General features: G+C 48.4%; 1 protein-coding gene across 5 annotated transcripts in view; it reads right to left on the bottom strand.

Moving 5' to 3' along the window:
* Nucleotides 1–400: 400 nt before the first annotated feature.
* The window catches only part of LOC112106328 (zinc finger CCCH domain-containing protein 18), a 111,268-nt gene continuing 98,128 nt past the window's right edge, over nucleotides 401–13,540 (bottom strand). For 4 of the 5 annotated variants that reach the window (XM_026663649.2, XM_026663648.2, XM_026663651.2 and 1 more), the window contains 7 exons: nucleotides 12,097–12,240; nucleotides 10,639–10,791; nucleotides 8,069–8,223; nucleotides 7,214–7,413; nucleotides 5,678–5,774; nucleotides 3,839–3,935; nucleotides 401–1,325 (listed from right to left, as the gene is read on the bottom strand). In XM_026663649.2, coding sequence (XP_026519434.1) covers nucleotides 1,121–1,325; nucleotides 3,839–3,935; nucleotides 5,678–5,774; nucleotides 7,214–7,413; nucleotides 8,069–8,223; nucleotides 10,639–10,791; nucleotides 12,097–12,240 — 1,051 coding nt within the window. In that variant the 3' untranslated portion in view covers nucleotides 401–1,120. The remainder of the gene's footprint in view (nucleotides 1,326–3,838; nucleotides 3,936–5,677; nucleotides 5,775–7,213; nucleotides 7,414–8,068; nucleotides 8,224–10,638; nucleotides 10,792–12,096; nucleotides 12,241–13,540) is intronic. The other variant, XM_026663650.2, reaches the window with a different exon arrangement.

Genomic DNA, 13,540 nt, shown 5'->3' with positions numbered 1-13,540 from the left:
GATGGGAGTTCTGCAAGGGTTAAACAATACAGCTGATCTTCAATGGAAGTTCTGGCTGGAGCCCAGCATTTATAAGGCACTACGAGCCTCCAGAAACAGCTCTGGAGCACAAGATGTGCCACCACTAGGACGTTAACGCTAACATTAAGCAGCAGCCCAGCCATGACAGGAGCTCACATTCAGACAAACCTTAGAAGCAGCAATGCCAGCGTTGCAAGATTAAATGGCTCTGTCACTTGACCGCACTATACTACGCGGGGACATCAACCTGGCTGAAGAGCTTACAGACAGAGGGAAGAAATACCCAAAGAGACGAGGGCAGGTGCCCAGAGACCACTGCGAGGGGTCCACCCTGGGATCGTTAAGAGAACAAACTAGAAAGGAAGAACTGTTTATCAAAATACTTTATTTCAGGGAGACCCCTCAAAAAAAGACCCTCCTCAGACAGACATCCCAACAATACCTTTGCTTTTTTTTTTTTTTTTTTTAAATCAACTAAAACAATCTGATGCTTAAAATAAAAGACAGGTCATAGTTCCCAATCAGACTTTAGTCAAGAATATATATATATTTTTGTTTTGTTCCTGGGGGAGGGAGGGGCAGGGGAGAGAAGATGATGTTGCCAGTAGTTCACAGCGGTTTTCGGTTCTCTCGTTACACAGTATATAGAACTGCATTGCTGAAGACACTCAACACACAGCAAGGCTAACTAGAAGAATACAACTTATGGCTAGCAAACAGGGGAGGGACGGGCAGAGAGAGAGAAAGTGAAAGTATCCGACAGGGCTGGAATTTGGAGTCCTCTGTGCATAATTTACAGGGAAAACGTGGTGGTGTGGGCCTCCATCTTGGTGCCGGCTCGGTCTGTCTTGCATGGCTGATGCAGAGAGGGGATTATTCCCCGACTCTCCACCATACGAGTTAGGAGCCAGAGTGAGTCGTCTCGTCTGTGGGATTTTTTCAGCTGACAAACTTTTTTTTTTTTTTTTTTAATTTTTAAAAAGAATTGCAGCCAAAATCAGACAGAACTGCAAAATCCAGAGTGGCCGCTTGTATACTATTTATAAAAACATAGAAGAGTCTTGAATCCAGGTGGAGACAGAGCTCTGCACACATTGGACTATACTTTCCCAGGGATTTTGGCCCGTTTACGAGCAATGGCGTCTTCCACGGCTTTCAGCTGCTTCAGGAGCTCCTCCCGCCGCGACAGCGTGCTGGACTTGCCCGATTTCGCACTTGCAGCTGTTGGGCCTGGCTCGGTTGCTTTGCCTGGTACACTTGTGACTTTGCTGGAACTCTTGGACTGGGGTGACAGCTGGCGCTTCCTATAGGGTGGGGGAGAGAAAAAGCCAGAATGCGGTAAGAGGGGATTGATGGGTAACAGAGGGGGCTCCCCTCTCCTGCATGGGCAGCTCTGAGATCAAGTGGTTTTCGAACAGCAGCAGGGGTTAAATAGCATGGCACATTTTCCCAGTGATGCAGAAACATTAATGAAGCAATCAGGTTTTCGCTGGAGGAAGTTGCTCCACTGCTTTAAAGGCTGGCTGAAATGAATGAGTTTTAGGATTCAAGTGGCAAGCCAGCCGAAAAGTACCTGAGGAACGGTGGAGTTTAAACCCACCGCCCTCATGACTTTTCCTGCAGTAGCAACCCAGAGGCCTAGGTCAGCACTCCAGCATGCTAGGAGCAGAACAGACACACAGGAAGACATGGTCCCTCCCCCAAGGAGTTTACAAGCTGCTTTGAGATAAGAGACAACAAATGACTGTACCAAACAAAGGGGGGGGGGAGGGGGAACCACATGGTTAAATACTGCACAGCTTGATGGCTCCAAAGAATCCCCATGCTGAACTCGGCTGCCCCACCTAACCATCCACACTGCCTGGCTTTTTCCAGGGACTGGCAGAGGTGGAGTTCAAAGAGGCGAGTCACACTCTTTACGGACGCACTCCACCTCCCTCCCTGCTCCCACCTACTGGGGCCACAAAAATCCGGAGGAAACCCCCGGCCATTAGGTAAGGCAGTGATGACAGACAGAAGCCAGGAAATGCTGTCACCCGTCCCACGCCCCCCCTTGCAGGGACTGCAGAACAGTGTATATAGTCCTCGGAATTGCACAACGTGCACATGACTGCAGTGCCCAAGCTCAGCGGGTCACACGCCAAGGGTGCAATTTGAGCCTCACCTCCCTCTTTCTGGCAGCTGTCACGTGGGGTCACACTCGTGCCACTTTGTGTAGCTGCTTCTGGCAATCTGACAGCAGCATGTCACATGAGCGGTGAGACTCAATCGCCCAGGTTAGAGACAGCCTGGTAATCCTTCTCCTTAAACCCAGCAACTCCTCTCTTGAAGCCCTTTGATATTAATCCCTGAGTAAGAGGCAGGCTTTTCAAACGTGAACTGAAAAGCATTTCAAACCTCAAACCCAAGTTCCGGGAGAGCTCTGCCTGACTGTCCTTTACTCCCTGGCCAGGCCCCGAGCTCAGGTTCTTGCGATTCCCTGGCCCAGCTGATAGTGTTACTAACGCATCAAACAAGAGCAGGTGGAAGAGGGTTAGGAGCTAGCGATGCCAGCTCCAGACGAAGCAGGTACCAATGCTCAGCTTCGCCGCTACAGCTTCGAAATAGAACCTTCTGGCCACAGCAGTCGCCGGTTAAGGAGGAAGGCTGGGCTTGTGGTTAATGCGCAGGACTGAGCAGTGAGAGACCTGGGTTTATTTCAGGCTCTGTCCCACTTGGCAAGCTTCGATTTCTCTGTGCCTCGGTGTCCCGATCGGCAAAGACCCCACGGCCCAGGAAGGCCAGGCATGGGACAAGGCTGGCTGAATGTCCGCAGAGATCTCTGAGGGAAGTGCTAGAGGAACGCAAAGCAGTGTTACCTGGCTCCTACCAGCATCGAGTTAGACAGAGGCCCTCTCAGCTGTACCAGGAACAGCACTCCCTATTTCGCTGAGCAAGGCGTGGTCCTTGCTCACTAAGGCAATGAGCCCCCTGGCACGGCATCTCGGGTTCTGCTCTGCAACGAAGGTGGCATTTACTCTGCCCTGTTTCAGTTGAGACTACAGGAAGGAGAACAAGTGGCACCAGAGCCCAGGGGCTGGACAGGTGTAGATGGAATCGGGGTCATTCACTCTAACTCCAACCAGAAGCCACATCTTGGCAGCCTACTCTGTTCTTTAAGTGGCTCAGCTTGTGCGAGATTAGCCAAGAGACATGGAATGGTGCACACTGGCCAGGAGAGACGAGAGGTCACACCCAGCACCTGTAGCTAGGATTGACCCCACAATGCGACAGCTGGCGCAGGGAGCCCACTGGCTTCCACGCAATCTGACTCCGCCCCGCAAACTCCACCGGCTGCAGTTCACACTGAAGTAGTTGTATAGAGTTAAGATCGTCACTGCTAGAACTTTGCATTTCCAGAGCACCTTTTATCCAAGGATCTCAATGTGCACTTGTGACGCCCAGCACTACAAATAGCTTCCTTGAGAGGTCCAAATTAAACCCGTTTCAGAGGCAGGGAAACTGAGCCACAGGGGTGAAGCAACTGGTGTTAGGGCAGTAGCAGAGAATTCATTGCTTGTCAGTACTACCTTAAGCCACTCTATCGTCCAATTACATCCCCATCCTCCCAGTTTTCTTTAACAGACCATGAGTGAGGCTCTTGCTTCTCTCTATGGTGAGACTGCTAGAGAAGGGAAAGAGAGGTCTCCCTCCATAGGTCTGAGGCCAAAAAGCTCTTTCCCTAGCCAACAAGCCAAGGCTTTTGCTCTTCTGCAAACCATGCTGGCCAAGAGCTAACAAGTCACAGGTGGGAGCTGATGGCAGGATACACACTGACCTGTCTGTCTGAGCAGGAGATGGTTTAGGGTTCTGGCCTCTCTGCCGATCTTGTTTGGGTGAAGAGATTCTCCCAGCAGGTTTCCTATCGCGAGGACCTATTGCAGAATGTAAAGACAAAAGGTTTTAGCCCTCGCATGACCCATGGAGTGTTACCAGATCGCACAGCGCCATTTTAAACAGAGCCTTTCCCTAGACGGGCTAGGCTGCATCAGGGAACGGAAAGGTCCAGCTGCAACTCCCTCAGCTCTGCAAAGAGACACGGCACTTGTGAGGAATAAAAGTAACCTAGGAGCGTGTGATGCACAAAGCTTTGCCCTCTCGCCCTCCGCCGGGAACTGCAGCGAGCGCTATGCCCTGTGCCTTCCAGACTGAGATCCTTCCATTGGCTCGCAAGCCCCCGGGACATCTTTATGTTTGCCTGGGAACGGCATGCATGCCTACAGTGCTATATACAAATGAATCGTGAGGAGAGGTGAAGCAACACAGTTTTGTTGTACTCAGGCAGTATGTCCGGTGCATTCTCCTTTGCGGGCAGTCAGGCACTGGGAGGGTTAGAACAGCAGTGCTTATTAGCCTGGCATTCCCACGTCCATCCAGCAATCCAAGAACTAGGCTAAAACGGCTATCTTTGCTTCACAGCTGGCTGAAGGCATGAATATCTGCTCTAGCTGCACTGTCTCACTGAGTCCTAGTGATCTTAAACCTAGCCGAATCCTCCAAGCCACTTTTCAGTACTGGGATGGGACAGGGTTATTAGCACTCGAAGGATTTTTGCTGGCTCCAAGCCACAGTCAACGTAATACGCCTATGGTGAGAGCTCAGGGAAAACGTCATCACGTGTCACAGCCTGCTTCTGTACAACACTCAAGGCAAAGCTGCAACACCTCCACCATTGCCCGCTTCTTTGTTTTGCATTAGCAACAGCCAAGGCTGAAAGAAAGCAGGGTAATAGCTGGTTATCCGACAGGTTGCATCTACAGGGCCCTAACCGCTATAAAGGTGCTAATGGACAAGTATACGAAGAGCTAGGTTTCAGTGCCAGCAAGTTACAAGAGACAGGAAAGAGACTGGAGCCCTGGTGTATTTTTATTACAGTCCCAGCCTAGATTTTGTCACACACAAGTGGATGGAAGTGAGGGAAGTATCTGTTTCACAGGATTTAAGTGGGGTTAATACTATATTCCGGCCCCTCAACCTTCTGTGCCCCCCTTTAAAGCCTGGGGCAACACCACGAGTGGGGAGAGAGCTGGAGACGTGGCGGTTTCTAAAACCGGCCGACTCAAACAGCCGCATCAATAACAGGCAGCGAGTGGACGGCAGGCCTGTGTACGATGAACGTTTCCCCAGGACTCTCGGGAGACTAAAGCACGGTACTCCATCCTTGGTCTTCGCTGACAGGAAGTGGGGGATTTTACAGCTAGTAACTGAGGCAAGATAATTATCTTGCTGTAAAATCTGAAGCGGAGACCAGGCACTGATAGCCACAAGGTAGCCGGGGAGGCCAGCGCTATACTCGCCCCCGGGGTTCACCTCGCAGTAAATGAAAGTTCCTCCTCCCCACTATGTTTTGCCAGCGGGAGAGCACGGCAAACACCCCTGTTTTTATTGGAGAAGACACAGCCCCGGTTTGGAAGGGGGTGTGCCAGAGGAGAGGTTCATTTCTCCAGCTACTGGAGGCAAAGGCACCGATCCCATGGACTCTAACCTGCTGACAGCCCCATGACCAAATGACCTCCCCTAGCAGTATGGGGCAGCAGTTTAACTGCTGCCCGCAGAGCTGCATTCAGGCCATGCCAGAGAGCATTTACCCTATCGCTGCATCTCTCAGATTCCTCACCTCGGTCAGGTGACAGGTTAACCCGTTTGGCTGGAGGAGAGCCCTGTCTGTCTTTGTCTGCTGGCTCGTATCTCTTCCTGCTTCCTTTGTCAGCCGCCTGAAATGGAAGGAAACAGATGATAGATCCGGATACATATATATCCCTTAGGGAGGAAACTGAGGTAGCTGGGTGCTTTTCCTTTGTTGTGGGCATCGCAAGGCTCCCGCGCCAGCAACACACACTGCCCCAGTACTTAAGGAGGTTTCCTTGAAGCAGGCTGGTAAACTGCCTCCCCGCGTACTTGAACAGCAAAGTGATCCCTTGGAGTCACGTGCCATTACAATGAACAGGAACAGCTCTTAGAGGTCAGACTGCGTTTCTGCTAACGGGGCATTTTACATCCAACCGCAAGAATAAAAAAGCTGCATTTTGTCCAGTCTCTCTTGGCTTGGCTCAGGATGATGACACGAGTATTAACAAGATCTACAGGGCCATGTTTTTCTCTAGGACATGTCCCAACACAAGGGAGGGGGGAGTCTACCACCACATTATGTGATGCTGCAGGGTCTGTGTAACATTTAGTAAGTCATTTATCGTGTCCCCTTCACCAGAGAGGAGCCTAGCTTGCTTAACGAGCTAGCTGTCGGAATCCCATCACACACAACACTCCTCACTGCAGTTGAGGGAGGAGAAGTAGAGGGAACGTTGCAAGCAGAATTCAGGATAGTAGAAAATGACCATTCCAATTGAAATTATCCAGGTCACTTGGGCTACCTCCCTCCTCCAGCATGAAGCACCATGAGGATGAACCACCACATGTGGTTGGGATCTTGACCGTGCTTCTCAGCCAAAGGACGGCTACGTCTAGGAGCACATTTTCTCCAAACGGCATGCTGGGGTATCAGGCCCAGCACTAACTAGGAGGGAGTCACACCTAATGAGCCACCAACTCCACCTTCTGCAACCCCCAGGACAGTCCTTTGGGGTCTCCACATTCATGCACTGACCCATTTTAATCCTTTTCAGGGATCACTTTTAGAGCCAGCCAGGCTAAGGAGAGCTCATTCCCAAGGCAGGCTCAGCACCCTTACGCAACAAGAGTCAAGCCCATAGAGATCATGCTTCCATTTGGCTGCAGGTTGGCGAGGCTCAGATAGAGGCAGGAGAAGCTGCAGTGAAAGGCACCACATGCGACCCTGCCTAGCTCAGGAGATCTCACGCTGAGATCTCAGGCCAAGGTGCTATATGGCCACAGGCCTAAAGAATGTGGCTCAGGGAAAGCGGGCAACAGCCCCTGATGGGGTAGGAGGAATGTGCCCCAGGGAAGCTTCTGACACAGCCAGAAGTCAAGACATCGTGTACGCTGCCCAACAGGTTCTGTCATTTGCCCGCTTTCCATAATCAGGAGAACTTCAGAAGCAATTGCAGACATACCCAGCAGAGCTCTCCTCAGCAAGAGGGCAGCAAACGCTCCTCCACAGGCCAGAGAGCCAGCAATGGTCCCTTCCTCCCCCCGCTCTGAAAAGCCCACCGAGAGCAGTCACCCCACCTCTCACCTTATTCAACAGCGTCAGTTTGATCTCTTTGTGGGCACTGAAGCCCCCCTGCTGAGGCTGGGGCAGCGGGGGCTGCTGGGGTGGGAGCAGCTGCTGCGATTTACTCGCTTGTGTGGGTTTTGTTGATTTTAGGGGCTGGGCAGGCACCTCCCGTTTCCGTTTCTCCTCTTTAACGCTGTCTTCTTTTTTCGATTTTCCTGCTGAAACCAGAATCCCAGTGTCAGCGACGCGCAATAAATCCTGCCCTGCCTTTTAAAAAAAGGCTCAAAGGATGGAAGGCGCTGCAGGGACCCATTCTGGTTAGCAAAGCCGACGGCGCCCAGATTAAAACCGGTAGGAAGCCAGAATTCCCCAGGGGAGAATAGTTAACATATCAGCAGACAAGGAATGAGAAGCTCTTGCATCAGACTGTGATGGGGTCTTGAATGAGCAAATGGGGAGTTTGAGAGGAAATAACAGTCCCCCAGGAAGAGAGAGCTCCACTGGCTCGTCATCTCAGGAGGGTGAGAGTGAAAACAGGATGGGCAATGGCAGGATGATGGGGGAGCGTGCACCAAAGCACACCCAGGGTTCGTGAGGAAGGGAAGACCCCTTCTCAGACAGGCAGCCGAGCAGACATGGACAACGGCACAGAAATGATGCGTAAGTATTCCCGTTCAAGCTCGTCACCTCTGCCTTCTCAGCACTTGTCCAGGGTGAAGCCTTTGGACTCTCCCAGTCTATATCAAACCAGAGTTGCTCCCCACGCTTTTATCTACCTCCATGTAATGGGTTCCATGCTGTTTGCCATATCACCAAGTGAGCTCTCTGCAGATCTTGCCCCACCCCGTTCCCTCATTCTCAGGATACCTCTACCTTTCTTCTGCTGGGCTGGGGTCAGGGATCGGGAACTGGCTGAGGACACTGGACTGGCCAGATCAGCGTACATGTCTTCTGAGTCCGCACTGCGTATGGAACTGCTACTGGAGGAGGCACTAGAGACAGAGGAGACACTGCTCACGCTCAGGGACCTGGAAAACAGACACACACACTCACAATCTCTGGCAGCGGAGAACACCGCGAGGCTGTCTAGAATTCACACAAGCGCCTTCTCCCTAACTCCCACACCACACCAGAGGAGCCGTCACAAGGGCTGCAAAGGAGAGTGGTACTCATGACGAGATGAGAAGGTTGTCTGCATCTCCTGAGGCAGGGATGACATCACCCCCTCAAACGTGTTGTCAGATGCAAGACGACAAAAACCTTTAGTGTAATATTACACCCAGAGACAGTTATACAGCTTATTGATCCATAGATATCAATAAAGCTAGAACTAGGGTGAGCCCTGGACTACACATTTCAGTGATACAGTTCAGGTCAAGAGTTTCCCCATATCATTCATGCTGCCTGATATACAAGTTGCCTGATACTTATTTACCAAGGAAGCTTTAAAAGACATGGATTCTCCAAGCCAGGGGTTCAAGAACTACATCCCAGAGGACACCAAGTTCCCTTTTTGAAGCACCACAAGACCACAGAGATGGGAAGAACAGCACAGGGGAGGTGGTATTGCCGAGGGGAAGTTGGCCCACAAGATGGATGCTGTGTGATGACATGTTCCGCACAATTAAAATGCTGGAGAACTACTACTGTATTTTTTTGATGCAGACTTTGTACTTTGCACTGGACCAGATAAAGATAAGATAGATCAAAGGTTTGGTGTTAGGGACTATCCCAGGGAAATTCAGGGGAGGGCACCAGGGCTGCCCAGAGGATTCAGGGGACCTGGGACAAAGCAATTTCGGGGGCCCCTTCTATAAAAAAAAAAGTTGCAATACTAAAGAATATTATATTCTCGTAGGGGCCCCTGCGGTGCCTAGGTCCTGGGACAAATTGCCCCACTTGCCCCCCCCCTCCCCTCTGGGTGGCCCTGGAGGGCACATCACTTTAAAACAAATCACAAGCTCACAACTCAACAGTACCACGACAGAAGTGAGCTGTTAGAGGCGGCAGTGATGACCTGGTAACCCAGGGATAGAATTTCATCTCCAAAGGAGGGTGTGGCTACAGAATTGTGTCAGCAGCCTGTTTTCATTCAGTACATTATTTCCTATGTTCCAAAAGTGCTTTGGTCCTGGAGTATCGGTGGGCAGAGTACTCTGACCGTGTCATGCACACAAAGATTTCACACTGCTGGGTAAAGCAGCACGGTAGTAAATATTAAGCCAGCTCTGTTGATGTTTCAGCAGGAATACCAGCACTCACTGTCCATCTCTGCCTTCACACCCTATCTGTGCTGTCTACAGTAAGCGTCACGAGGCAGGGATCTTACTTGCAAATACCTGTAAAGCAGCAGGCTCATCATTTGGTGCTATGTAAGTAAGTAGACATTTGAAATCCTAAACATAAACTTTACAGTGGGTTGAGTTAAAGAGAGACCACCTGAGAGGCAGACTCACCCCTAGCCTCTCACATCAGCCTCTGGAGGGTCTAATGAATCAGACAAACATTTAATAAACATGCTTAAATTCCTGGGGGGGAAAAATGTAGCCATTCAACCTTGTGGCTCTGCAGTGTACAGAGGTGTGAATTGGCTCTGATTTGAATCACATTCTGTTCCATTCTATAAAGGTTCAGACACCACACCCATCATACTACCCAAGGGCTTAAGAACTTTAGATAGAAAAAAAACGGTGCAGCTGCTTACAGGGTTTCAGAAAGACTCTTGTGTATGAACAGGCTTCACAAGTTAATCTAAATATGCTTTTGAAGGGGATTCATTTCAGGACTATCAGAATTTGTTAGTCACTGGGCTTTGTAGGGAGCTAACAGACACAGCACACCCATTCGCTTCAAAGAATTGAATGGTGTCTTGGGGTGAAATGCGTAACGGGAACCATTCTTGCAACCTTATTTGCCATTCACAGCGCAAACCACCACCACCACTAGACAGATCTATTAGATGCTTTCTGATCAAGCAGTGCTGACATGCCAGGCATCAACCCTAAAGAGATCCAACAGTGAGATTTAGAGAAAAGTTTAGAACAGCAGCATTGTGTAACATGAATGCCTATTACCTTAGAAAAAGAAACACCCTGGAATTTTTATTTACAACAGCAAGGTAAATGTTCAATTAAGATTTGAAAACAGGGAGAGAAGAGGCTTCAGCCCCACGGTAGAGTGAAAATGGATAATTCAGGGCACATTGACGATAATTTCATTCTTTCCTAGAATAAGCAACATGGCAGCTATTAACATTGTTTTCATTTTTCAGAATTTAAGACTCATTTATATACTTCGAGCAAATGAATCTACATTGCAGGCAACCACCTTACAAGCAGGTGCATGCAGTGCAAGGAAAAACGCTCAAACGTGCCAAGTGCAACACTTACACATAATCTGAGTCTGTCAACCTTGATGATAAAGTGGGAAACACAGTGCTTTACCTGGATTTTCTGGACCCAGATGGGGAGGGGGAAACTGAGGCAGACGTTGATCGGGAATGAGATCTGGAGAGAGACCGAGACAAGGACCTAGATCGGGAACTGGAGCCGCTATAGCTGCTGGCACTGCCACTGATGCTGCCACTTATAGTCCGCCTGCAACACAGATCAAAAGAACCCATTCTCATCTGATTCTACTCAGCAATAAAGCAGGGTTGCTTTTTGTGCATTTGATCAATGGTGAGCAAGAGGCTTCCAATGCAGTTATTTGCAAACATTGACTGACACTAGATCATACAGCAGAGAATTCTGTTTTGTCAATCAAACAGATTTCCCTGTCCTGGCCACGCATCCCCACTTCTGAACAGCAGATATTTCGTGAAAGACTGAATGATGCTGGTTAGAGCCGGACACAGAACAGCACCTCTGTCCTGTCCTAGTGCATCAGTAGCGAATGTTTCCTAAAAACAAAGGTGTAAAGTGCACAAGATTGTGGGGCTGGCTTGTAGCGTGAACTATAGAAATATCAAACTCATCTCTCATTACTTAAAGTTTGGGGTGATGAGCTAATTGGAACCGATCTTCTAAATTATCACATTAGGGACAGTTTATTTCCTTTTCCTTCTGCGAACACTGACACCCATAACAGTCACATAAGGGATCACGCAGTGTCTAAGGACTCCTAAGAGTAACTGGGTCCAATAACCCACTTTTCTAAGGGGAGAGGAATCCTAGCAACCAATCTTCAGGTTTAGAGACAGAAGTAACTCAAACTTTCCAGTACTGTTCTCGTGTCACTATTGAGGAACAAGGGGAACAGCTCCATTCAAAGCTAAGAATTGCCTAGGAAGCTTGTAATTGAAAGGAAAATAGGATTATGGCATAAGACTTTATTTTTATTGATTTAAAACACCAGGATCTAAGAAAACTATTGTTTGTCCTCAAAGGACACATCGATTTTGCTAGGTCTGAGGGACGTTCCACATTTTTGAAGTCACATTTTCTTCTGGGTTGGTGCAGTAGAAATCTTCTCTTGACGCTATTAAGCGTCTGGTGCAGGTCAATACCCAAGTCTGCAGCCCCGAGTCCTTCCCTCCCTTTACTTCATTATGGAGCATGACCCTCTGGATTCAACATAGGTCTGAGCTTCTGTTGCTTCCTCAATGGCTGGACTAACCAATCAGCTGCTCTACAGTGTGTGTTTTCCCTATGAGAGTTTCCTGTTGGTGCGATTCAAGGATTCCACCTGCTGTTCTCATTCAACAGGTCTTGAGAGAGATCAGCCTGGGTTTTTTATTGCACGCAAGTAATACGTTCTGCTCCGTTTCCGATTCCCCTGCTATCCCAGGGAACAGATTTCTCCTTTAAGTCAGAGTGAGTTCTTGGTTAATTCCTTAATTAGCAATTACCCGGCTCTTCATTTGTACGCATGATCAAATCCCTCTGCCTAGGTTCTCCTACCTCCTGGGTGGAGTCCTTGTTTGACGTTCCTTCCTTCTTGCCTCTCTATTATCCACTGGTTTGGCTGGCTCTGGTACAGCTGTTGCAACTTTAGTCAATGGTGGTGGGACTGGAAGGGCAGCTACTTTCTTCACAGACTTCTCACTGCAAAGTTAAAATGGAGTTTTGATACTCTCGCGTATGATCAAACACCACGGGCATGTAACACGGGGATTTTCAGAAGCAACATATTTCCCACTACTGAAACATTATACAATTCCTGTTCCTACGGCCTTTTGGAAAAGTCAACGTAAACCATATTTCACAGAAATATTCTGACACTACAAAGCCCCTTAACGAGGGCAGCTTATTGCATTCTAATATGAAAGATTTTTTAAAGAGATCAACTATTATATAAACAGTGTTATGGTGACAGCCTACTCCAGCAGTTTACAGTCCACAAGTTCCCCTTGGAATTAGTTACTTATGATACGCAGATATCTGAAACAAACATCTCCTTACAAGTTTTGGGTCAGACTTTAAAGTTAGACACACAGAACTAACTTGTGTGCAAATAACTGATTCACTTACCTGTAGTGGACGTTTGCATGCTAAGGTTGGTGCAAATGTATGCATCCATTTGTGCATGCCTCATTTTGAAACTCTGACCCTAGACTTTTAGTCTTGCATTTTACAGTGTGCAGTGGTATATTACCACAAAAAATAGTATATTTGTGCATTGCCTTTAAGCTTTTATACTGAACATACCAAATAGGAAAGGGGTCATTTCAGCACATTTCCAGCATTACTCTTCTTCAGACCCTTGATGAGCCAATCACTTACATAATAGTTGGCTATGGTCCAGCATTCACTCTGATAGTGATGTCACACCCATTATTAACCGGGGTGGAGCTGGCTGGCTGCAAAGGCTGTTAGTTTCCCCTTTTGCTACCTATTTCATATTCTTATTTTATAACCTGCAGAACACAAATATTAAATATGTGCCATGTTCCACAGGGAAAAGAAAAGGTGCCATTTTAGGTAGCTGGAGGGTTGCCATGCTGTTCAGCAGAAGATGCAATATTAGCAGAAGAGTACATATAAAGGCATGACTCCACATGGGACCCAATCCATAGAAGGCACGTCATGGGCTCAGGAAAGTGAGTAAATACTGAATTAGAAAGGGGCTGAAGTAGTCATGTGCCCTGCTGGAGCATTCAGCCCGACCTCCAAGTTGTAACTTTTGGAAAAATTTCCATGTCACCTTTAAAAACAATGACCTTAGTATACAGCAGAGAAACATTCCCCAGGATAACCACGTGTACTATGTTAGTGTGACAGAAGTGTGTGAAATATGAAATATAGGCCTATTAAAAAAAGAGCACAAGGGGTGACAAGCTACTAAACAAATATTTAAGTTTACATATCTATTGTGCTTGTGTTAATTCATGCTCAACATTGCAAA

The sequence above is a fragment of the Terrapene carolina genome, unplaced genomic scaffold (genome assembly GCF_002925995.2).
Source record: "Terrapene carolina triunguis isolate 2854851 unplaced genomic scaffold, T_m_triunguis-2.0 Scaffold33891, whole genome shotgun sequence".
In the NCBI taxonomy this organism is placed as follows: domain Eukaryota; kingdom Metazoa; phylum Chordata; order Testudines; family Emydidae; genus Terrapene; species Terrapene triunguis.
This window is presented reverse-complemented; position numbering and strand designations above follow the sequence as displayed.